This window comes from Macadamia integrifolia, unplaced genomic scaffold, assembly GCF_013358625.1.
Source record: "Macadamia integrifolia cultivar HAES 741 unplaced genomic scaffold, SCU_Mint_v3 scaffold773, whole genome shotgun sequence".
In the NCBI taxonomy this organism is placed as follows: domain Eukaryota; kingdom Viridiplantae; phylum Streptophyta; class Magnoliopsida; order Proteales; family Proteaceae; genus Macadamia; species Macadamia integrifolia.
Window position 1 is genome coordinate 139,187 of NW_024870536.1, and position 23,761 is coordinate 162,947.

At 39.3% G+C, this 23,761-nt stretch overlaps 1 protein-coding gene across 2 annotated transcripts in view; it reads right to left on the reverse strand.

Moving 5' to 3' along the window:
• Window positions 1-1,161: 1,161 nt before the first annotated feature.
• The window catches only part of LOC122069944 (protein SPIRRIG-like), a 34,311-nt gene continuing 11,711 nt past the window's right edge, over window positions 1,162-23,761 (reverse strand). The window contains exons 9-19 of one of the 2 annotated variants that reach the window (XM_042634029.1): window positions 14,696-14,810; window positions 13,203-14,368; window positions 12,185-12,908; window positions 11,996-12,098; window positions 10,398-11,518; window positions 8,657-10,307; window positions 5,498-8,554; window positions 4,278-4,586; window positions 3,732-4,038; window positions 3,450-3,596; window positions 1,162-2,886 (exon numbers count right to left, since the gene is read on the reverse strand). In XM_042634029.1, coding sequence (XP_042489963.1) covers window positions 1,705-2,886; window positions 3,450-3,596; window positions 3,732-4,038; window positions 4,278-4,586; window positions 5,498-8,554; window positions 8,657-10,307; window positions 10,398-11,518; window positions 11,996-12,098; window positions 12,185-12,908; window positions 13,203-14,368; window positions 14,696-14,810 — 9,882 coding nt within the window. In that variant the 3' untranslated portion in view covers window positions 1,162-1,704. The remainder of the gene's footprint in view (window positions 2,887-3,449; window positions 3,597-3,731; window positions 4,039-4,277; window positions 4,587-5,497; window positions 8,555-8,656; window positions 10,308-10,397; window positions 11,519-11,995; window positions 12,099-12,184; window positions 12,909-13,202; window positions 14,369-14,695; window positions 14,811-23,761) is intronic. The other variant, XM_042634030.1, reaches the window with a different exon arrangement.

Below are 23,761 nucleotides of genomic sequence, written 5' to 3' on the forward strand. Positions count from 1 at the left end.
GATAGCCCAGTATAATTACCATTATACCCCTAAGGTGAAATTCTAGTTTTAACACTACAGTTATGACTAGAGGTTTCTGAAATTTGGGGTTTTACACCGACGACCGTGTAGCCGAATTATTCATGGTAGACGTCACAGATACAAGAATTAGAGTCAATGACCATCTCCGTCGGTAGATCATCATCTATCTTGGTCTGAATCCTGTTGCTCTCTTGCAAGAGGAGACGACCAGGCCAGAGAAATGAAAGCGAAGTAGAGTCGGAGAAGGAGAAGGAAGGGGAAAGTTAGAAGAAGAATAAGAGGAAAAAAGACATTGGATCGACGGGGACAACAATTATAAACGGTTAAGATATTTTATTTTATTTTTATTTTATTCTTTTTTATTTTTTTATTTTATTTTTTTATTTTTTATTTTTTTAATTTTAATTTTAATTTTTTTTGAATTTTGAATGGATGTGTAATTTTTAAAAAATGTCCACCAATGAAGGGAAAAAATTCACCAAGACTATATATATATATATATATATTTTGGGGGTAGAACACTAAGACCATTTGATCGGTATAGGCCACAAAATTGGAGATCTAGCATTTTCTAATTCGTACTTTTCTGCTTTTCTGTTGGGCAGGTAGAACGCAGATCTGTAGTTTATCAAAATTCTTTGATTTACATGTGAAATTGATTTTTTTTTTTTTTTTTTTTTTAATAACTACGATGCCATGTTCAAGTTGCTATATCATTATTGGATGCCATGTTCAAGTTGCTATATCATTATTGAATGAGAAACCCATTGCCTGAGACTCCCACTACTCCAGGGTTTAGGAAAGGCAATTATATGTAACCTTACCCTTTGTTTCTAAGGAGAGGTTCCCAAGTTTTGAATATGTAACCAACATGTTGCTATAGTGCACCTTAATCTTTGTGCCACAAGGTCACCCACTCTACTACATCACCATCAAGCCCACAGATCACAATTGGAGGCTCCTTGGGTGATTTTGACAAATAGTTTTAACAAACGCAAAGGCAACCACTGAGGTTGATTTTGGATCTGGATTTCGTGACTTGGTAATGTAGGGTTTACCACCAACCCTCGAAATCAGAATGTCACAAATGCTAAGATTTCAAACCATGTTACAGACTGACGGGATATCTATCCACACATCTGTGATTGTTCATATAGTTCCATTGCTAAAATAGCGCAACATGATCCCAATTACAACAATAAAAAAGAATTAGACAAAGAAGCTCTCACTCAATCAATCAGCCTTCGTCCATCGCATGTATTGCGTACAATCATTTCCACCCAACAATGCACTCCCAGAGAAAGAGAAGGGTTGTCCTATACAATTTGCTTCTTTGCATGTGTTAGTCATCCACCTATTTACATCAAGACCACCCAGAACCGTGGCTCAGCAGATCCGAAAAATAAAAACCTTAACCTGCAACCCTCGACAGCCACATGACAAATCAATTCATCATCATCATCACCTTAGTATCAACAGAAACGAACTTCTGGATGATGTTTATTTCATCCTTGTCATCCCGATTTGTCATTCTGTCACCACGCCAGCCCTGGTGTCTTGCTTCTTGCTCCCTTGTTACATCTCTTCACAAGGACAAACCAAACTGTGTTGGGGGCAAGGAATCAATATTCGCCACCAACTGGACAAAAGTAGCAATTCAACCATGTATCATCCATGCAAATATCACCCGTGACTGAATGAAGCTCTCAAGCTCTCATCTGGTAAGGTCCATGAGAAAAGGTGCCCACCAGAATCCCCACTCAACAACTGCTTCTGATCACTTGTAACATAAAGTGCTGTAACTGGATACTTATGGGACTTCAGTACCCTGTGGAGGACCAACTTGTATTCTGAAGCCTTACCGTTCAGCCCTATCCCTCCCATTCCGTGAGTAGTCAACTTGCTCTGACTACTCATCTCATCATCAGAGCAATGCACCATGTGCCACACCTTCACAGCCCCACTCTGGTGTCCTGTAGCGTACCAGTTTGTGTCCTGCCAATCTGAAAATGCGGCACTTGTCACACACACAATGAAATCAGATGGAAGCTGGGAGGTATTGACCACTGCAAGACAGTCACCATTAATGCTCCATACAGCAAGCAGAACTCCGGCTGCGGTCACAATCTCTCCCGTCAGGTCATTAACATATATTGCTGAAACCGGAGCAGGAAACTCAGGAAGCTGCTTCACAAAGACCAAGGTGCTGAGATCCCATAAAATGACGCTACAATCATCTGACCCACTCACTATCAGCATGTAAGGCTGGCTGACATAAAGGCATGTGATCTTTGCAGTATGAGCACAGAGTGTGCGCTCTAAATTTAACCGTCGAAGGCTACGTGGTCCACCTTTACTGATTCTCCAGACTGAAACCAATCCATCATCAGCCCCAGTAACAAGAATCTGGCCGTCATGACTGACCCCTGCACACTGAATCTGGTGACCCCCATGAAGACTCTCATGAGTAGATAGGAGTCTATCTTGATCATAGCTCATAAACCTCAAGCTCCGATCTGGGAAACCCCATGCAATGTATTTTGAATATGTTCTGGGTTTAAGCAGTTGATTTTCCCCAGCAAGAAGAATTTTCTCATGGGAAGTGACTATCTGAGTAACTGGAGATGCACTTTTACGGATTTCATGCGGAACAAGATGGTTACAAAACCGAAGTGGATGAGGGGGAAGCTTCCTATCAACCCGCCTCTTTACATGAGGTTTGGGAAATAATTGCTTCGGTGTCTGCCCAAAGTGATTAATCTGTGCTAGTATAGAGGCCTTCATAGCAGGGTCTGTAACAGAGTCTATGTCCACACTCCCTTCATATGTGTAATGATAGAAGACATTCAAGGCTTCTTCAGCTGCCTGTGAATTATTTAAGGGTTAGAAATGGAAACAGAAGATGAAAGGAAAGCATTTACCTTATTCCTACAAGATAAACAGACAAAAATAAAATATGCCAAACACAAAATGAGGAGCAGAAGACAAGACCAAGGGGGGAGAGAAGGTAATAACAACCGACAGAATTAAATGCATGTAAGATGAGCATTATAGAAACTACAGGAGGGGAAAAAAAAACAATTTGACGGGCTTAACATAGATCTCCTAGGTCTGGTCTGGAACTTAAACCATGTCTAGCAAACAAGAATAGTTCAATCAAATATCAACATCATTGACAGTATGGATCAAATCTAATTCTGATTTTATTTCACATCAGGATAACTACACTGAATGACATGTAGAAAAGTAGCCCACAACTTTACATGTGAACTATCCATACTGGTGTGGAGTTAGTACTTAGTACATGTTCTGTTGTTACCTTAGGAATAAATTCACAAAAGAAGTGTTTCCACAGAATCAATCATAAAAACGATTGTCAATTTTTCAACCAGATAATTTAGCCAAAGATAAAGAATGCCCATACATACCCTTCCCCTCTGCTTATATCCAAAGATTAGGTCTATCCATTGGTGCAGATTTTCTGAAACATAATCTGATTCCAATGCTTCCCGGTGCTTTCTGATGAATTCTCTGGCACTGCCTTTGGCCCATGGAGGTAATACAACATCACCAACCTAAAACAAAACCAAATGACATTTTCAGTTAAATAGGCCAAAAAAATGAAGTTCAGCGAGTAACAGTGACTGTCGACATAGCGAAGAAATATGGTAAATAGTCAACAACAACTGTATATTGACAAGCCAGACTACCTTCTCCCCTGATTGTTTCTCTCCCAGCTCAAGATTAAACCGGTTTTCAATGAACTCTGGCATATAGAAAAATTCTGGAATCAGTTCTTTCACGTCAGATGTGTTACCGTTCCCAGCTGCACTTAACCATGTGTCTCTCACATTATTGAAAAGGCGATCTGCATGGTCAAACTGACCACCCTGTAGTTTCTGATTCTCCGTACTAAATGGTGGTAGGCGTATAAGATAGAAGAGAACAATTCCAGCACTAGAGTAATGTGAACCATAATGAAACTTGGGGACATCTGGGTCATCCCAGCTCTCATATCTGAGATTAAAGGAAAGTACCAAAGGAGGTCATATTAGTCATATCAATCTATCAATAATGAAAGCATGGAGAGCAAGCAAGTGAAGTAAGTTGACCCACTAACAGCAATAGCAAGCAACTACCATAGATGAGAAAAAAAAAAGGGAGAGAAAATGAAACTAAATCAAAAGAACCCATGGGAACATGGATTATATGTCCAAAAGAGGGGGGATGGGGAATGGAATACAAACAAAGCCAACCTTTTCCTAAATTCCTCCTCCCGCTCAGCTGTTTGGCATCCCATTGGTTTGTCAAGTTTACGGTATGTCTTAGTATCAGAAAAGTCAAGAGTCTCACTCTCATAGTCCGCAAGAACCCATGGGAACACTGGATACTGGGTGAGATCACTATATCCACGTCCTGCCAGAGTGTTGAGGTGCATAAGGTACTGGAAATTGCTAATTTCTCCATTTTGCCACCTCTTTGAGAAGGATTTAGCCATAATCTTGAAAAGACGGCTTCCCTCATTCCCTTCTTGTTTGGACGATCCAGAAATAGTTGTGTCCAACCTGTTTACATGAATGCACAATATGAACATATAATCTTAAGTTCAATAATATGAAGCATTGAAAAATATGAAAAACAGAAGGCAACACCATCAACATGAATAACTACAATAAGAACCAAAGGTAAAAACCCAAGTACATAACATAATAGTAGCAATCACCAGTTCAATGATGCAACAAAAGATGATTAGTTCTGCCAAGCCACTCCCTGAAAAGTTTCAACTACCATATTCACTGGTTGTCAAGTTTCAACCACCATGTTCACTGGTTGACAGATTGCTCAGTTCGACTGGTAGTCGGGTTTTTAATAAAAACTGTTAACCACTGGCCTAAGCACTCATGGTTTAAAACCATTGATTGGTCAGCTGACCATCTGGTATGAATTATGATCAACCAGACCGTTTGGTTGGAGGTCACTGGTCCATAATCAAGACAAAAGCATTCTCTTTAAGTACATATAGGAAAACAGTCAAGACAAATGCAGTTTCTTCAAGTACATATAGAAAAACTCTTTTAAGTTTGAAATCAAGAACTAAAACCTAGCTAGGTGCAGTGTTAACCACGATGCCACAATTATTTTTTGAAAATTAGCTAGTTCAAACAATGTGCACAAAATAATTCAAGCATCATCTCATTTTGATGACTCAAAACTACGGAAAATTGAATTATGACAACAAATAAGGAGGAAGTCAATTTTAGCGGCTTATACATTTAAACAAATGCTATCAAGCACTGTCCATTAACAACAGAATACTTAATTCTACGAGCATATGTATTTCAACATAGAGCCCAATGTCTTGCTCCAAAGTTTTGTCCAAATTAAAGCATCGAAAAATCACAAGATAAATAGAATAAGCAAATCAACAAACAGTAAAAAATCAAAATGGAATCACTACTAGAGTTCAAATACATACATGCTGTTCCTTGGAAGATTCATGGCAACCAAATTTTTGAACACTTCCTCTCTCTCTCTTTTGTGGAAAACCAGGAGATCATTACATCCATCCATACTGAATATCTCAACCGCAACAGGGCGCAGCTGGTAATCACGTTTCAAAATCTCATGAACACTATCAAGCTTCCACATACGCCAAGGATGAGGCACATTGCCACTAGTACACACTTTCTCTTTTCCCCAAGCACCACCATTGTATGCCCACGCCCTTGCCCCAGCCCAAGACCTTGCTGTTGTACTCCACAAAGAAGATGATTTTGACTGGAACTCCATACTTCCAGTAACATCCTTTTTCACACCCAAAGCCTGATCAATCACAGAGAGTTCATCTTCACATTCCTTCTCACATATGCACCCAGAATCATCAATATAGAAATTCTCTATAACATATAGACAGAGCTCCCCGATAAGAAAAATACCATCATGCTTATCAAGACCAACAACACGCTCACAATTATATCTGAACCGTATCTTTTCAAGAGGTTCCAGATAAGGTCTAATAAGATATTCACCATTATCAAGCAGTTCCTTTTCCACTTTATCCTCTGTAACTTTTGTATCGTCAATTTTGCCTGAAAAGGACTGCCTTGGAGAACCTAGATCAGATTTCCCATGAATGCTATCAGTCATTTGGATAGAAATGGAACTGGACTTCACACCATACCCAAGAGCAGAGTGAAGACTTGCTTCATTTATACTGCTACAACGGTCATCATTCCACCCCAGCCTAGCAGAAGCTGCATCCCCTTCTTTAACACCATCTGTTTCTTTGAAAATAGACTCATTGTAATCACCACCATCAAAGCATTTCTCTTTGGAACCATGAGGTAAAAGATGAAAGAATGATCCAGAATCAGTTTCAGAAGCATCTAGGCTGTTCTCGTTTTTCCCTTTAGACAGCTCAGCTTCCCCCAATTCAAACTGTTTACTAAGAACGTTTTGAATGGTATCAATTTTTAATTTGCAACGCTCAAGCTTTTTGCGCGTCCTGTATGGACCTTCAATGGGACAAAGTTGCCATTCAGGTTCTTCAGGAGAGGTGGATTTTCTCATGGGGAATATTCCTCTCTCGTGTACTAGTTGTTGGAGATGAGTTTGCCACTCACTCTCAGCATGGAGAACCCAACCATATTTATCTTGACGAACAGATCTCAGCTCAGTTGCCATTGCATCACGAACCAACTCAAGTGCATAGTGCCGCTCATTCACCTGCTCCCAGTGTTTTTGATCAAGTTTCGAAATATCCCGTGATCTTCTCCCCATCTCTCTCTTACGACGACCCTCCATCACTTTTATCCTCACACCAGGGAACTTTGCTGATCCAGAGATGTACTGCACCCACATAATACCAGCACATTGCTCCAACACCTCATTAACTACCTGTTCTGAACTCTGAAACCATTCAAAGAATACAGATGAACTTCCAGTTAACAGTTTGTCAAAACCACCATGTAGAACATCGAAATGCTGTCCTTGGTTAGGTTTAGATACAAGCAACTCCTCTAATGCAGCACGTCGATGTACCAGCATGTATTTGACAACATCTACTGCCATGTTCTGTGCATTTCGTCTTCTGTCATGGAGAACAGAGATTAAATTTATACAGAGACAACAATTCAGATCAGCATCCAGGTTGTTTGGACAGAATACAATTCGTTTGTGAGCAACTAATAACTGCAAGATTGTACAGATATCAATCCCTGAATCGTCTTGTGAAAAGCTTGAAGATAAACTCTTCTTCGATTCCATTTGCATGCCTAAGCAGGAAAGAAGGTCATCCTCACCAATTGTGGTCAAGAACGAGGGAAGAAAACAGTACATGATCATGCGGTTCATATTTTTCAAAAGTGCATGTATGTATGTATCAAGCTGCCTGGTCACTCTTGCTATCGATAATAGCCCTTTTCCCATAGGTGCCGCTTCTTCAATCCTACCATATTTGTTAGCCAATTGTAACATGGATAGCAAGAACTCCAGAGTTCGCAGTACGCCGCCTGGCTGAGGAAAAGCACCCATATATACGCGATCCACTATCATCCAGCACAATGTATCCAAGTTCACAGACCACCTATTCTTATCCAGTTTTTTCTCATTTTCCTCGTCATCACGCAATAGACGCCCTTCAAGGAAGTTCATCAGTCTACTTAGGCAAAGACCCTGGAAAGCTAACACAGTTTCTGGATCAACGTACAAAGGAACAGTTTCTAAAATGATCTCTATGATCTGTGCAGCTTTCACCTGTTCAGTCACAATATCAGCAAGAACTTCTGACACAAAATCTAAAACAGCAGTAGCTCCTGCAGAACATGGACCACCACCATAACCAGAATCATCCATTTCAAGTAAAAGCTTTGGATTTACAGCTAAGAATGTGTTTGAAGCAGATGAACCATGAGAACTGAATTTTAAATCTTGAAATGCATCATATTCACCCATAGACACAGAAGAACCCATGGATGGTGTAGCAACTAATGGAGATTTTCTTTCACCATTGCCCGCACTGCCAATCCAAGAAGCCAAAGCAATCATCGGGGTTGGAGAGGGTATGAGTGGAACTTTAAAACTAGATTTTTCAGACAAAATGGGAGAATCAACTACGGTAAAAGATCCAGAACAAGCTGAATCTGCCATTCCATTTACGTTTTGGAAATTAAATTCATTAGTGCTGGAAGTAACTGTAGAAATCTGATCAACACTTTCACCATCAAAACCATGTGCAGCTTGGCTATCTTCTTGACTGAATTGCTTGTTTGACTCCCTCTGGGATACAGTTGGTTTATCTTCTGTTTTATCACCAGCCAAATAATTCTCGGGCTCCGGAATATCCTCAGAACTTGAACTTACCTGTCCTGGTTGAAAGCTTCCAACACTAATGGAAGTTTTCGCAGATTGCTCCTGTTCAGGAGGCAAGCTGGAGAATGTATGCTGTGAACTGTGGGCGTCATCAGAATCATTCAAATTCTTCTCTTCTATTCCCAGAGAGAGGTCTTTCGCAATCTTCACCGAACGAGCAGCCCTACAAGGACAAAATATATACATTTAGGCAACATTTTTCCTAGCAAACTTTAGAAGGAATCCATAAAACAAATCCATAACCATAAAACTTTCCAACACAAACCTAACACAAGAGAAATATAGATCTATACAACTTTCAAGAAATTCTGCCCGTCTGCATACAGCAGAGAAAGGAGAGCACATTTTCGCCAAATCAACCATGAATCTCAATACCGCAGTTGCTGCAGCAGGGGCTGCTGCTTCCCCACCCATTAAACGTGCTGCATATGTTTTATGCATCAAAGCTTCACCCTGAAGTTCCCCTGCCATGTCTGTGGTTCCTTCCACAAACTCTGCCACAAGGCTAGCACTCAGCTGTGAAAGGTTCCCAGTTTCCTGTGCAAGCATAGCCTGCATGCTCAACCTATCAAATGTTGACTTTGCCATAGAAATTACAGATTCCAACAGCTCCACAAACTTGAGTTCTCCATAACTTCCATCGCTTGGCATAAGGGCATGGAAATCTAACATGCGGACTTCAGGTAATCTTGGATAAACAGGCTTACCAAATATAAGACAGAAGAGGATGTAATATATTTCTGGGGAATCATAGAAGCTAGGAAGCACGCGTGTCAGATTCTGATACCCTCCACTGATGCGAAATTTAAGTGAAAAAGTAGGAGAAGAAGCAAGACAAACACCAAGAAGAGTCATGATCCACCTCATACTGGTAGGATGAACAGATTCATCAAGAAAATAAGTTATCAACTTGGATGAAACAATCTTATGCCATGGCTCAAGCAACTCTTCTGAATTTATGGTCACTTGTAAATCAATAAGCATTTCCAGCAACATATTTCGTACAATGACATGCTTTCCCATCAACTCTCGGATGATTTGACGACGTCGTGTCAATTCAGGAGGATCAAAAGTCATAATCACAAACCTGACCACATGCTCCAGTTCAGAAGCCAAAAAGCCATCCTCCAAAATAACCCCAAGCAATACAACCAGTTTCTCTAACACAGGAACTTCCACATCACCCCTCTGCAAGGTCACCAGTAAATGTTGGACAAGGTTCATTCGGCGCAAGACTGTAAGGTTATGACTCCTGTACCAATGCATGGATACAAGGCGCTCGAGAAATCCAAGTAGAGCAATCTGAATAGAAACAGGAGCTGTCACCCACAAGGTCCAGTCCAACAGAACATGTTCAACCATATCTGCATTTGAGAGAACAATACAGTTTGATGGTTCTGAGGACATATCAGCATTTTCAAGCTCTGAAATATGACTAAATGAATCTTTTTGCAAAGAAAAGTCATCAAAATCTCCATGAGATCCAACTGATGAAAATTCATCAGGAAACTTTGACAAAGTAAGATCCTCATAGTTGGCATCATGAATGGATCCAGCAGATGAGGGAATGATATGTGTCTCCTGCAACTTCTGTGGTTCAGAAAACGAAGCTTCGCATGCAGCAATCTGGAAAAAGATCTCAAGACACTGCATGTCGAACAATGACATTCTACGGTGCAGAAAGAGAGCAAGCAAATGGTACCCTCTGTAAGCTTGCATATCTCGCACATTCTGCGGACTCTGATGAAGTGCACAAGCAAGTAACGTCAGAGCCATGTGCAGCATATCCCGGGTCGCAGCAGCTTCAATAAGAGCCAGGACAATGGCCATTCCACCAACAGTCCGGATGCTATCCCCAATCACATATTGTCTGCAGATATAAATATCCCCATGAAGACGACCAAATCGAGGTATACCTGGAAAAAAATAAATAGAGATTTAGTAGGAACTGACTTTCTGAGTAAAAAGAAAAGTAGATTAAAAAAGGAAGTTGAGATTTTACAAACCCCCAATAGGGGAAGCAGCAGCTGATAATGGATCAACTAGATTGAGCAAGGATTGGCTCCCAGATGTTCGAAAAGCTTCCGAAGATGTTCCGTCGAATGCAAATATAAGCTTCTTCCCAGAGAGCTGTGATGAGAGATTCCCAAGTCTCTCCAGATCCCAAACAATTCCACTGCCATCTGGCTTAGGGTTTCCTTGTTTGCTAGTGTTGTCAAACTTTTGTACATTGGATGATGAAGAAGGTATTTCAGCATCTAATGAATCCAATATTGCCATACTACCCCCACCACAGGCCTGGTTAGGAACAAACTGCAAAAGATCTGTATCCTGGAACAGCCCTCTATATCCTCTACCAAGAATGTACATGAAGCATATACTACCTGCAGTCAGCACCTCCTCAAAAAGATAGCAACAGCGGAGCCTCCAGGACAACTCACTAACTTTCGCACAAGTAGCAGGTGTCCCAATGGTTACCTGCAATGACTTCCCAATTGGAGATGGTGAATATCCCAGCTTCCCAGTGTGCCTCAGCTTTCCATTAACATATACATATGCTACACTAGCTTGGAAAAGTCCAGCCAATGCATTAGGTTTACTATGAACAATCGCAAGGTGATGCCACCTCTCTTCCTCAAGTTCTAACCCAGAAAAAGACAACGAACTGGAGCTGCTAGTGGCAAGAGTTAAAACACCATCATCCTGAAGGAAAAGTCCTGCATAGAATGTATTTCCATCATCGACTGCACCTACTGAAAACAACCGGAGAACATGGGCCCCAAGCTTCTGTGCACTAGAACAATTCCTCCTTTTAGAAGGGCCAGTCTTGGACAGTTGTTCTGGCTCCTTTGCTTGGGGTTTCAAGAGATTTCGATACTGAAACCAGCAGACAAAGGAATAACCAGCAGCAGGGGGCCATGATCTTTCCCCTAAAGAAACTTGAATAGAAGCATGCCCGACCTTGCTCATGTCCATCTCTACAAATGGTGCCAGAGAAACATTTTCGGAAGCTGTATCTTCCAAGTGAACTAATCTCTCCATCATGTCAACAAGAATATGACCTGAATTCATCATTCTCATTTGCAGAACATATCTGACAAGCACACGTAGCTCCGATGACGACAACCTGTTCCAAAAAAGCATGATTTTCAGTTTACGGATTTCATAGCAACCATAATGAGATAATAGAGTACACAAATCAATAAAAAGACCTTTTAAATGTCCCTGTGCCTAATGATACTTAGCACTTCATAACCAGCAATGAGCTGGGCTATGGGTAAGTCCATGTGATAGAGGGACCATGTAACCATCTTATTTATAAAATTCCAGCCAAAAATGAGTAAGCGAAGTGATTCATAGTTTTATCATAAACTATGAAATTGCCACAAGAGAAAAATATAAAAATTATAAAATGCTACCTCTATACTTTGAGCACCTACTCTCATTTTGGGCTGAAATTTTACCAATGATATGAGTGGGGCCCTGTATAACATGGACCCACCAATGTCCTACCATGTGAGAGATTGTGAATCATTAAATGCCACTACGCCTTGTGACATTTAGTTCTCCCACCTATACACGTAGAATGAACAAAAGTAGCTACCTGTAAGCACCTAGAACTTGCACAATTAGCAATGCATGGCTAAGAAATGGTGATGAGCCTGCAAGAAATGGGAGGATTGCCTCCAGTAAAAGGCCCACGCAACCTATACACATATAAATAGAAAATAATAAGAGGATTATTTACATTAGAGGGGAACAATACAGAATCACAAAACTCTCCACCTCGCACCTATAGAAGTCAGGCTTTCCTGATTGAAAGGGCCAGCTTGAGCAAGCTTTTCTATGAAGCTTAGCACTTCTAACTGCACCTTTGGAGTAAAATTTAACAATGAGCGGATCAGAACACCAATGGCACTAGCGTTATATACCCGCTCCTTATAAGGACTAAAAGAACCTGATGAAGCACTTGAAAGAAAAGAAGCAGACCCAGCTTCAACCAAATCAGATGATGGAACACTATCTGTTGTTGGCACACTCGATGGTGGAATTATAATTTCAAGAGCAAGTTCCAGCAGCAACTGGATAACTTGCTTTTCACAATCCACACAAAGTAACCCAGATTCAGACAGAAGATCATAAAATGTCTGAGATGATATAACCGTATGCAATCTTGTCCTGTTGACAGCATTACCACACACTCCAGCTGTCATAACCCGCAATAGAAATGTGAAAACCTTCATCTGAACAAGTAAAGAAGATTGATCATCAACCGGTCCACCATCAATTGGTCCACCATCACTCTGGAAACTATGGAGTGTGGTAAGTAGAAGAGAAAAACCAGTGGCTTCGCCAAAGACCCTTTGAGCCGAACTATTGACTCCCAGGATGCGCCATAAGGCTCCAAAAGTATCACATTTTGCATCACTTTGAAGCTTGTACTGTGTACCCAAAATGCTAGTAACCATACCACTCTTTAGAACTTCAACTAGTGAACCTAATTCTTCTGGATGAGCCTGGAAAAAATGAAAATCCAATCATCCATCAGAAAAATAAGTATGTTCAAATAATCAAGATATGATAAAGTACACTAAAGCAAAATGTGATCTTTGTGGTAAAGATAGGTCTTCAAAATCCATCACCCAAAAAGGAAAATTTAAAGTCTGAAGTCAATCTTCTCAACCTTTATGACATTAATTGATTGGTAATACAAGTAAAGGGGAAAAAACAATTCTCTGGAAACAATAGCCCTCTGAATTCTAATCTATCAAGCAGTGTAACACAGAAAGAAAATTAATTGCTCCACAAACCTGTGCAACATCTTCAATAATCAAACAGGATAATGTCCGAAGAACCCCAGGTCGATGGATACTAGCTACCAAAAATGGGAGAATGATGGTGACACCATTAGATGATCGAAATGATGATTGATTGGCTTCAGACTTCTTCAATAAGGAGACCATACAGTCCCATGCAACAGCTATCGTACTCTCAGTCTCAAAAAGAGGAAACTTTCCAGAACCAGATTCCATTAGCTTGGGAGAAGAAATTATAGCATCCTTACTGTCCATATGTTTCTTGAAGCTGCTTGAACTGGACTTCCTTTCCAGTTGATTATGCTGCTCAGAACAAAACTTGTGCTGCTTCAGGTCATCTAAGAGAACTTCCAAAACACCAACTTCTCGCAACACCTTCTTATATTGCTGATCAAATGATAAGAGTTTCACAAAAAAAGAGAGAATGGTATGCTTTAATTCAGATGTTGTTGGTTGCTGCAACAAGCAACAAAGTGAAAGTAATTCTTGTTCAGGAATGCAATTCACAACAGTTACTGCATATTCTAGAATTTTCAAGATTATCTCCTGCAATGAAGGAGGAAACCCAGCCATATTTAGGATGAAGAGAGGCACCGTGCGCAACTGCTGGCACAACTTATAATTCTCAAGATGGCTTGAAAATATCTTAAACATTCTATTTAAAACCTCTGCCTGAAGTTCAGTGCTGTCTGCTTTAAGAAAAATATCTTGTAACATTTGAATCGCTTCAAGGTCTTTAATTTTGGCATTTCCTTTTTCCCCCATTTCATCACCAAGCCTATCAGAAGATGACGTACGACTTCTACCATGGCCACTGGCCTTGCTGTGTGAAGATTTGGTGCCTTTGCCTCCAGCAGATATAGTGGGTTCAGTTAGGCCAATTTGTGCTAGATTAACAAGCACATCAAGTAACCTGGACAGTGATGGGGAAAGATGTGGTGGCGAGGTAGCCCAACCTTTTCCAGTGAAGTACTGACTTCTGGAAGAATCGGATATAGAAGAACCATCTGAAGCAGAATTTTCCTCAGAACCATAGTGGGATTGGACAGACTCAAACCCCTGATTTTTCTGTAAGTTCGACAGTACTAATGCAAATTGAACAAGAAAATGATAGCCATGGGCATTGTGAATATCCTCCCTAAGCCTGATTCCCCCAGCCTCTACACATCAAAAAAAGTTGAACCCTAGTTAGCAGTAATTCTAACCGTAACTACTTTCACATGGACATAAGATCAATTCATACAACTAGATGCATTGAATGTATAAGATAGTTGTGAATCTGGGGGAGTGTAAGATAGTATAGGTAATCATGCAAGGCTGTGGAATTTGGTACAGACACATGAAATGAATCTGGGGGAGTATAAGATAGTATAGGTAATCATGCATAGCTGTGGAATTTGGTACAGACACATGAAAAAATTTTATCTTCGTCATTAGAACTATGGCACCTTCAAACAATCCACATAAGAAGATAATTTTGCACTTACCAGGTCTATATGACAACTCCACACATTCAAGTAGTAAGTCCACAATGCCCATCGTATATGCAGAGTCACCATATTCAGGATTGAAATCCTTAACGGCCATTAAAATAACTTTTATCTGGTCAATGGTCATAACATCAGGAAACCATGAGGGTGAGAAATATTTCTTATAGACAAAAAAGATACTGAAGCAAGTTATGAGCTATAAAACCCATTATGAGCTATAAAACCCAGAAACAGATCCCATACTAAGTAAGAAACCGATGTTGATAATAAAATTCTGAAATAGATATATCAAGGAAAATCTAACCACATTGTAACCAGGAAATAACAAGGTGCAAACCAATTAGCAAGAACAGGAACAACTGAGACTAAGACTAACAATCCAACACAAACAACAAAGAGGTATATATTAACAGTCCCACGCTAACTACTCATGTAGCAGGTTCATAAACTACGGAGCTAGAGGCAGACATTAAGACAATCTGGCAAACAATATGTGAAAATCTCCCCGGACATTCTCCACCTTGTGGAGCCCAATCAGAGTTTCCCAAGTCCCCTTTAACCTTAAAAGCTATTGTGGTTCTCACTAAATGTCATCTTCAAACCTGTGCAAGAGGAGAGTAGTTAAACCGTAGAAGAATCACCCTCACCAATGTCCCTAACATAATTGGCATTCTACCATCTGTGGTTTTCCATATTACTTGATGGCTGAAATTTCAAGCAAAATGTTTTTCAGGGCCAACAGGAAAATCTCAAAAACATGAAGGCCACAAAGTTCCAGCCAAACTTCCAAATATTTAGAGAAAAATCTGCATTTCAGTAATCTTGGTGGCCATGGTAGAAATGTTAAAGTTGATGTATACATTGATGCTTCCCTTAATCCCTCCCCTAACAGTTCGAACTTTTTGGTGAAACGGTAGGGAAGAGTAACAAACCGTCATATAAAATACATTGTTTCAATTGAAACATCACCATTCCAACCAAAATCATGCTTAGCATGAAGGACCACATCAACCATAATCACCCTAAACACCTAGTCTGCTCTCTCTTTTTAACCCCAAAAAAATTTGTTAGAAATTTTCCCAATCAAAAAGAAATACCAGTTAAAAAGTACTTCTCTTACCTGATTAGGTCATTCTACTTGCATAAAACCACAGATTCAAGCTATCAAACCAACCTTTGGGGAGTACAACCATCTCAAACAAAGGAAATCTGAATTTATCCAAAGCTTTAGCGGTTTGATGTTAGAATCATGATATTAGGTGGTATATGCATGAATACTGGCAAATATATATTATGCAATTGCACAGACCTACATGTGGTGCCCAAAAGTAGCTGTTGCTACTATACAAATAATACAGGGAATATTTCATGAATTTTGTTTGTATATACCACCATAGTTGTCAAGGCGCTGCCTAGGCGTCCAGGCAGGTTTCCAAGGGCTAAGCGGTCGCCGACCTTATTCTAACTTAAGAAAGCAGGCACTTTCGGATGCCTAGGTGGCCGAGCGGCCATTTTTTTTTTTTAACGGATTTTTATCTATCTATTTCTTCCATAGAAGATATCTCTTTCATAACATCGACAAATATAGATATTGTTGGAGTCATGGTTCGAAATCTCGCCGAAATTTCGGAATTTAGATTTTTTTTTTTTTTTTTGCCGAAACAAAATAACGCCCGAAATAACATTTGTACAAAATTTCGGTATCTCACTTGTCTCGGTACATTCCATGTGTTATAAATACCATATCTCGGTCGAAATTTCGACTGTCTCGCCTGTCTCGGTGGTTTTGGTTCCATTTTCATATTTTGAAGGAAAAACACTACAACAAGACTGTAATTAGCCACATCATCACACATTTTGACTTCCACTGGACTCCTACAAGATCTACACATTCAAAGCTTAGGAAAGGTAAAGTTCTTTCTCCAAAACCAGGTAAAATTTTCAAAACATTTCGACGGTTGTTACCAAACAAAGGTGCAACTCTAAAACAATATCATGTCCTAATATTTTTGCAATTTTATGTTCTTTTATTGACCTTAAAATAAGTTACCCACCAAGTTTCAGGTGAAAATATGGCCGTTTGACCACCAAAACAGTCAACCGAAACAAAAAAAAATACACTATTTTGGCCGAAACGAAACGAAATTTCAGTTTCTGTACCATAGTTTTTAAGGCGCTGCTAGGCGCTGATGCAGTATAGAGATGGTAAGGCAATGCTCCGCCTTATGTGAAGTGGCGTCTTATGGGTTTTTTTTTTTTAAACATATTTTAAAATTACTTGATGAAGATTCCAAATATAGATTTTTTATTGGTAGGTGTGGTTTTGTTAACACTTGAGATGTATGGGATCAGCTTTACTCCACCAAAAATAACCAAAACAAACAAAACAAAAACACGATCACAAACAGGGTTTGGATTTTGTCAAGGATTTTAAGAAAGGGCTTTGAGAAGAAATCAAAAAACAAGGAAGAACCATTGATCCAGGCGACCATTTTGCTCCGGCAGCGGTGAGCTTCATTCTTCTTTGACAGGAGTGAAAAATAGTGGATGACCTTAGGGCTTAGGCACTCATTTTGGCTCATAGAGGTACGTATATAAATACTTGTATTTTTTGTCTTTTTTTCTTTATATTTATAATTTTGTTTCATAATTATGTATTTATATTATATGTTAATATGTCATAATGATTGATGATTGATGATTGATGAAGATGAACTTAGTTTATTCACTTTATTGATTTGTTTTCTTGATATCTTACATTGGTATGAATATGAACCTTTAATATTTATTTGACATATAAGTAATAGGATTCAATTAGGATTTGAGTCAAATAGATTGGTTTTATAAACAAATTACACAGAAACGCTTTAGTCGATAAGGCGACGCTTTATGCCCGCCTTATCGCTAAGGCGCTCCGAAAGACCCTCAAACGCCTCTATCGCCTTATCGCCTTAAAAACTATGTTCTGTACCCATCGAAACACTGAAACGAAACGAAATTTCGAACCTTGGTTGGAGTAGAGCATCGTGGAGAACAAAAAAAGACCTCTTCTGAAAATTTTTTTTTCTAACATTTTGATTGGCTTGTGCACAAGTTTGTGTATAGGTGAGAAGCATGGGATCATTTAGTACCCAAAATAAATTAATTAATTAATTAAGAAAGATAAAAGAAATCTATCTTCACTACTTCACTTCTCTTACTTCCATTTCTTTTTTACCCTCTAAACAATGTTGTTTTAATGCTCAAACACAGAATGATGTTGCTAGATATAGTGTTGCGGTTCAGATCCAAGGTTGATCTTCTATAGATTGGATTTTGAAAACTACACTCCAATCCTGGAATTCTCTGCAACAGAACTATCAACCAAACTAAAATTCGTTTGAACTATTATTTTCTGGTTTTTGAACAATCATCAGGGATGGGGGATTCAAATCTCCAAGTTACAGCTCTTTTGACTTGCCTTCAGGAAGTTACAGTCACCATTTCAAATCCATGTTTTACTATCTCATCTTCTCCCTTCTAACTTATAAAATCAGTAAGCTATTTGCAATCTTTGGGTAGTGTTTAAAAAAATCCAGAATAATCCATTTTCTGAAAACTGCAATACATTTCTGGAATATGTTTAATTTCTGTTATCATTATTGTGCTAATAATCCTATTATGCCTTACTGATGTGGTTCCGGATCCCAAGGACTGAAATCGGATCGCTTAGGGCCCAATAAAAAAACAAATAGTTCACTCTAGACAAACCACGGGCAATAATGTAATTTCTGATAAAATTTAGGAGCTTTATAGAGAGAAATAAGTGACTAAGGAGTTAACAGGAATTAACTTCAAAGAGAAAGGAGCAATTCTGGAAATAAAAATAGTAGTGGGGTTAAACTGAAATAAAACCAAGAATAATGGCAGTTCTGTAAATAATTAACAGAATGGCAATTTTGTAATTAACTGGAACATAACCAAGGGAAGCAAAAAAAAATGACTTGAGTGGAGAGCAAACGTATGGCCAAGGACAAACGAGGAATTTAAACTAAAATAAGGACAAATCACGTTAAACATAAGAGGTAGGGGCACTTTAGGAAATAAGTGAGAAAAGACTTAAGACACTCACTTAAAGTGGTTATCTTCAACCTCACGACACCCATCACAGGGGCAGTAGAACCAGGGAAACGAAAGGGAGAGAGAGCTCCTTTAACACGTCACGATTTGGCCTGAATTTCCAAACAAAGGCTACCAACCCTGTTACCTCTTGATTCCGACAAATAGGGCCCTCAACCTGCAAGCGACCTGGACATCTGTACCTGCAACTCAGTTCAGCGCAAAGCCCAGAACCAGATCTGATTCTTGTCTTCGATTCTCACTTAGGAATATCAACTGGAGCCAAAACTCTGGATTTTCAATCGCCCTCAGGTGGAGAACCACCACACAAAATCTCAAGAGGAAAGGAAGGGGATCAAAGAAGATCTTACCACTCCTCTCAAGCTGTGTTATCGCTAGTTGGAGGAACCGAACAGAAAAAAAAAAGGTTGTAACAGATTATGGGGAAGGGAGAAGAATATAGAAGAGATAAAGAGAGGAGGCATATCAGAAGAGAGATGGATGGAGTTGCAGGCCTATTGGCATCCATGGCTTAAAACCCAAAAAAAAAAAAAAAAAAAGCCTTAATCAATTTCATTCAATTCTAATTCTTAGTTGAGTTCAATACATCTATCTAAAGACTGAAAATAAACCTACTTTCCTAATTGAAACTGGAACAAATATTGCATTTAAACTAAGATAGAAATAAAATCTCACTCAATTGAAAATCTACCATACTAATACTAACTCTAAAAAAGGAAACTAAATAAAAGATATTTCTAAATCAAAGAAATCCCTTCCATCGCCCAACTGCATCAGCTCTCTCGGTCTTAATAGATCTCGACTCCGTCGAGTTAGGTTGTGCTCCCAAAATACTCTTGAAATTCGTTCTTCGATGAGGTGGCATGTATCTCGAAGGAGATGACGGAAACATAACTCCAAGAGGAGGGAGAGTAGTGGAAGAGTCAATCGACGATGTGGCATGTCTGGAGCATGAGTCAATCGATGATGTGGCATGTCTGATAATGCGTGAGGCCTCATCAAATACGTACGACCTCCTTGCTTCACCTTGATGGTGTTCCGTGCACCATCATAGAGAATGCCTGCATGTCGCTGCCAAAGTCGCCCCAGAAGAATATCGTAGTGTGCCAATGGGGTGACCAAGCAAGTTACACGGTACCATACTAGCCCACATTGTAAGTGTACTCAAACAACTGCAGTGGCCTCTTCTCGAGCTGTGGATCCAAAACCTCGCACATGAATCTTATTAAAAAGCTGCTTCTGTGAAAGGTTGTTGCTCGAACAAATTCAGCAGATATAAAATTTGCTTTTGCCCCAGTATCAACAACTGTATGAACATCAGTAGGTTCAGAACCGTACAGAAGAGTACCCTTTTGTCTGAAGAGAGGAGCTTTATCAACTAGTCTATTTGAAAAAGATGAAAGGCTAGCTGAATGAGCTTCGATATCCTCATCTTCATCATCGACAATATCATCGTCCTCAAGGGAATAAGGATATAAATGAGATTCATCTTCACTATTCTTGTCGGTTGCTTCTCTGCTACGTTCACAGAACGAGTCCTGTAGGAACACTTGTTGGAATAGTGACCCTTCTTGCCACAACTATGGCATCTGATGTTCTTCAAGCCATCACTATTCTTGTTGAACTCTGACCTGTTTTCTTCAACTTTGCGAGCTTCAGGCTTCTTTTCCTCCATACGTGGTGGAGGTCTATAAACTGAAGGAGTCTTCATAACACTCTTTCAATAAATGGACTTGCCTTTAGCCGTCTTGGCATGCGCCGCTGCCACATCAACAGACTTGAAATCAGTGTTAGCCAACTCGAGTCAGATCTCAGTACTTAACCCACTGATATATCGCATCACCCATTGCTGGTCTGTTTCCTGAAGTCGACACATTGAAGACAGCTTGTGAAACTCAAGGGTATAGGAATCCACATCCTTGTTACCGTGTTGCAAGTTAAGCAGTTTATGGAACATTACCTTCTCATAATTAAGAGGAACAAATTTTTCAGTCAGGATCTGCTTCATAACCTCCCAGTTGGTAATGGATCCAAGTCTTCTGACAAACCTTGCATGCAGTACATCATCCCACTATGAACATGCATACCCAATAAACTTGGTGAGGATGAGTTCACACTTCTTCACGTCTGGAAGAGACTTATATGCAAAAATCCTCTCAACTTTGGTAAGCCAGTCAAGAAATTCCTCAGGTCCCTTTTCACCACTAAACTCTGGAACGTCAACTTTGATGCCATAATCTCTGTCAGAAAATTGCCGGGTAACATCTTGAGGTATAACAGGATCACGTTGCACTTGGTGAGGTGTATCTTCAATCCGTAGGGCATAAAACTGAGGAGGTGGTGTAGATGGTCCTTCATCAACTTGCATCTCAGACTTTTGCATAAAGGCAAGAATCTTAGCGAGGGCACCTGGAGTGTCGTCCATGAACTTGTCATATTTGGCCTCATTCTTCTCAATCCTAGCATTAGTTTTCTGTTGGTTTTCAAGCACCTCACGATACAATTTGCTCAACTCATCATTGATAACGTTACTTGTCATGGTTAGAGAAGTGTAGGAAATTTTCCTCTGATACCACTTGATGCAGTTCCGGATCCCAAGGACTGAAATCGAATCATTTAAGGCCCAATAAAAAAAATAGTTCACTTTAGACAAACCAGGGGCAATAATGTAATTTCTGGTAAAATTTAGGAGCTTTATAGAGAGAAATAAGTGACTAAGGACTTAACAGGAACTAACTTCAAAGAGAAAGGAGCAATTCTGGAAATAAAAATAGTAGTGGGGTTAAACTGAAATAAAACCAAGAATAATGGCAGTTCTGCAAATAATTAACAGAATGGCAATTTTGTAATTGACTGGAACTTAACCAAGGGAAGCAAAAAAAAATGACTTGGGTGGAGAGCAAACGTATGGCCAAGGACAAACTAGGAATTTAAACTAAAATAAGGGCAAATCAAGTTAAACATAAGAGGTAGGGGCACGTTAGGAAATAAGTGAGAAAAGACTTAAAACACTCACTTAAAGAGGTTATCTTCAACCTCATGACACCCATCATAGGGGCGGTTGAACCAAGGAAACGAAAGGGAGAGAGAGCTCCTTTAACACTTCACGATTTGGCCTGAATTTCCAGACGAAGGCTACCAACCCGTGACCTCTTGATTCCGGCAGATAGGGCCCTCAAACTGCAAGCGACCTAGAACCAGATCTGATTCTTGTCTTCGATTCTCACTTAGGAATATCAACTAGAGCCAAAACTCTGGATTTTCAGTCGCCCTCAGGTGGAGAACCATCAACTCTGGATTTTCAGTCGCCCTCAGGTGGAGAACCACCACACAAAATCCCAAGAGGAAAGGAAGGGGATCAAAGAAGATCTGACCACTCCTCTCAAGCTGTGTTGTCGCTAGTTAGAGGAACCGAACAGAAAAAAAAAAGGCTGTAACAGATCGATGGGGAAGGGAGAAGAATATAGAAGAGATAAAGAGAGGAGAAATATCAGAAGAGAGAGATGAATGGAGTTGCAGGCATATTGTCATCCATGGTTCAAAGCAAAAAAAAAAACCTTAATCAATTTCATTCAATTCTAATTCTTAGTTGAGTTCAATACATCTATTTAAAGACTGAAAATAAACCTACTTTCCTAATTGAAACTGGAACAAATATTGCATCTAAACTAAGATAGAAATAAAATCTCACTCAATTGAAAATCTACCATACTAATACTAACTCTAAAAAAGGAAAGTAAATAAAAGATATTTCTAAATCAAAGAGATCCCTTCCATCACCCAACTGCATCACTTATTGTGTTCACTTTAAGTGATAATATCTGTTCCAGGTGAATTCTTTTCATACTCCCATTATTGTTCGTTGCCCAATTCTTTCTTGATCTGAATTTTCATGACTTCAACCTATAGGACCTGCAACTTTTTGACTATTGTCCTAATCCTTTACTCATTTCCGGATCTGATTTCTAGTTCCCTCTTATCACAAAATGTGTTTCATAACTTTCTTCAAATCCTTATCTGCGATAATTAAGGCACTGATCCATATCAATCAACTTCTTGAATTCGTCTTTCAAGCACTATTTCCATCACTAATTCAGTTGAGATTAATGGAAAGGTTTAAGATCTCGCTCTCCCCCCCCCCCATCTTGCTAATCCAAAAAAGAGAGATCTAGCCAAGATCATTTATTTTTTCCCGGTCGACTCGGTGGTTGGTCTCGATGCCCATATGGTCTTTGTAACCCCAGAAACTTGGTATTTACCCTACTTTAGGCCTTCTAAACACAATGGAGAGATCAGTTCTTTAAAAATCAAACCTAAAATGGTACTTTGACTTCGTACCTTATGTAAGTAGTCTCCGACTCTTCGGACCCTAGGCTAGTATGCTATATTCTACAATCCACATTCCACAATCAACACATCGCACAACATAATCATAAGAATTTAAAAGACATCATAAACAATTACTTAATTGTTTAACAATTAACATTGATGATGAGTCACATTCACATACATTAAAAATTTGAAATGACATATTGAGATAAGCTACATGACAACATAAGGTCAGTGTTATATGCATCATTTATTTAAACAGAAATCTAAAAAATTAAAAAAAAATTAAAAACAGAAAAATATATTTCCCACCATGAATCCATAGATCAATGGCATATAAATCACATATAAAAAAACCCAATTTAACCAACACGTATTGATGATGTTTCCATGAAAAAATGGGTTTGAGAAGATGTTTTTTTTTTTTTTTATCTAACATGGTTCTTGAGAGGAAAAGTAACTCCAAATGTGGATCATGAGGTAATATTCTCTACTCTTTAAGCTACAATGAGTGTAGGAATGGAGATCCTCAAGCAAAGGCACCAAAGTCCTTGCTCCTTACTGTTTTTTTCCTCAAAAAAGTAGAGAGGCGAGATCTCGGCGAATCTCGAGATC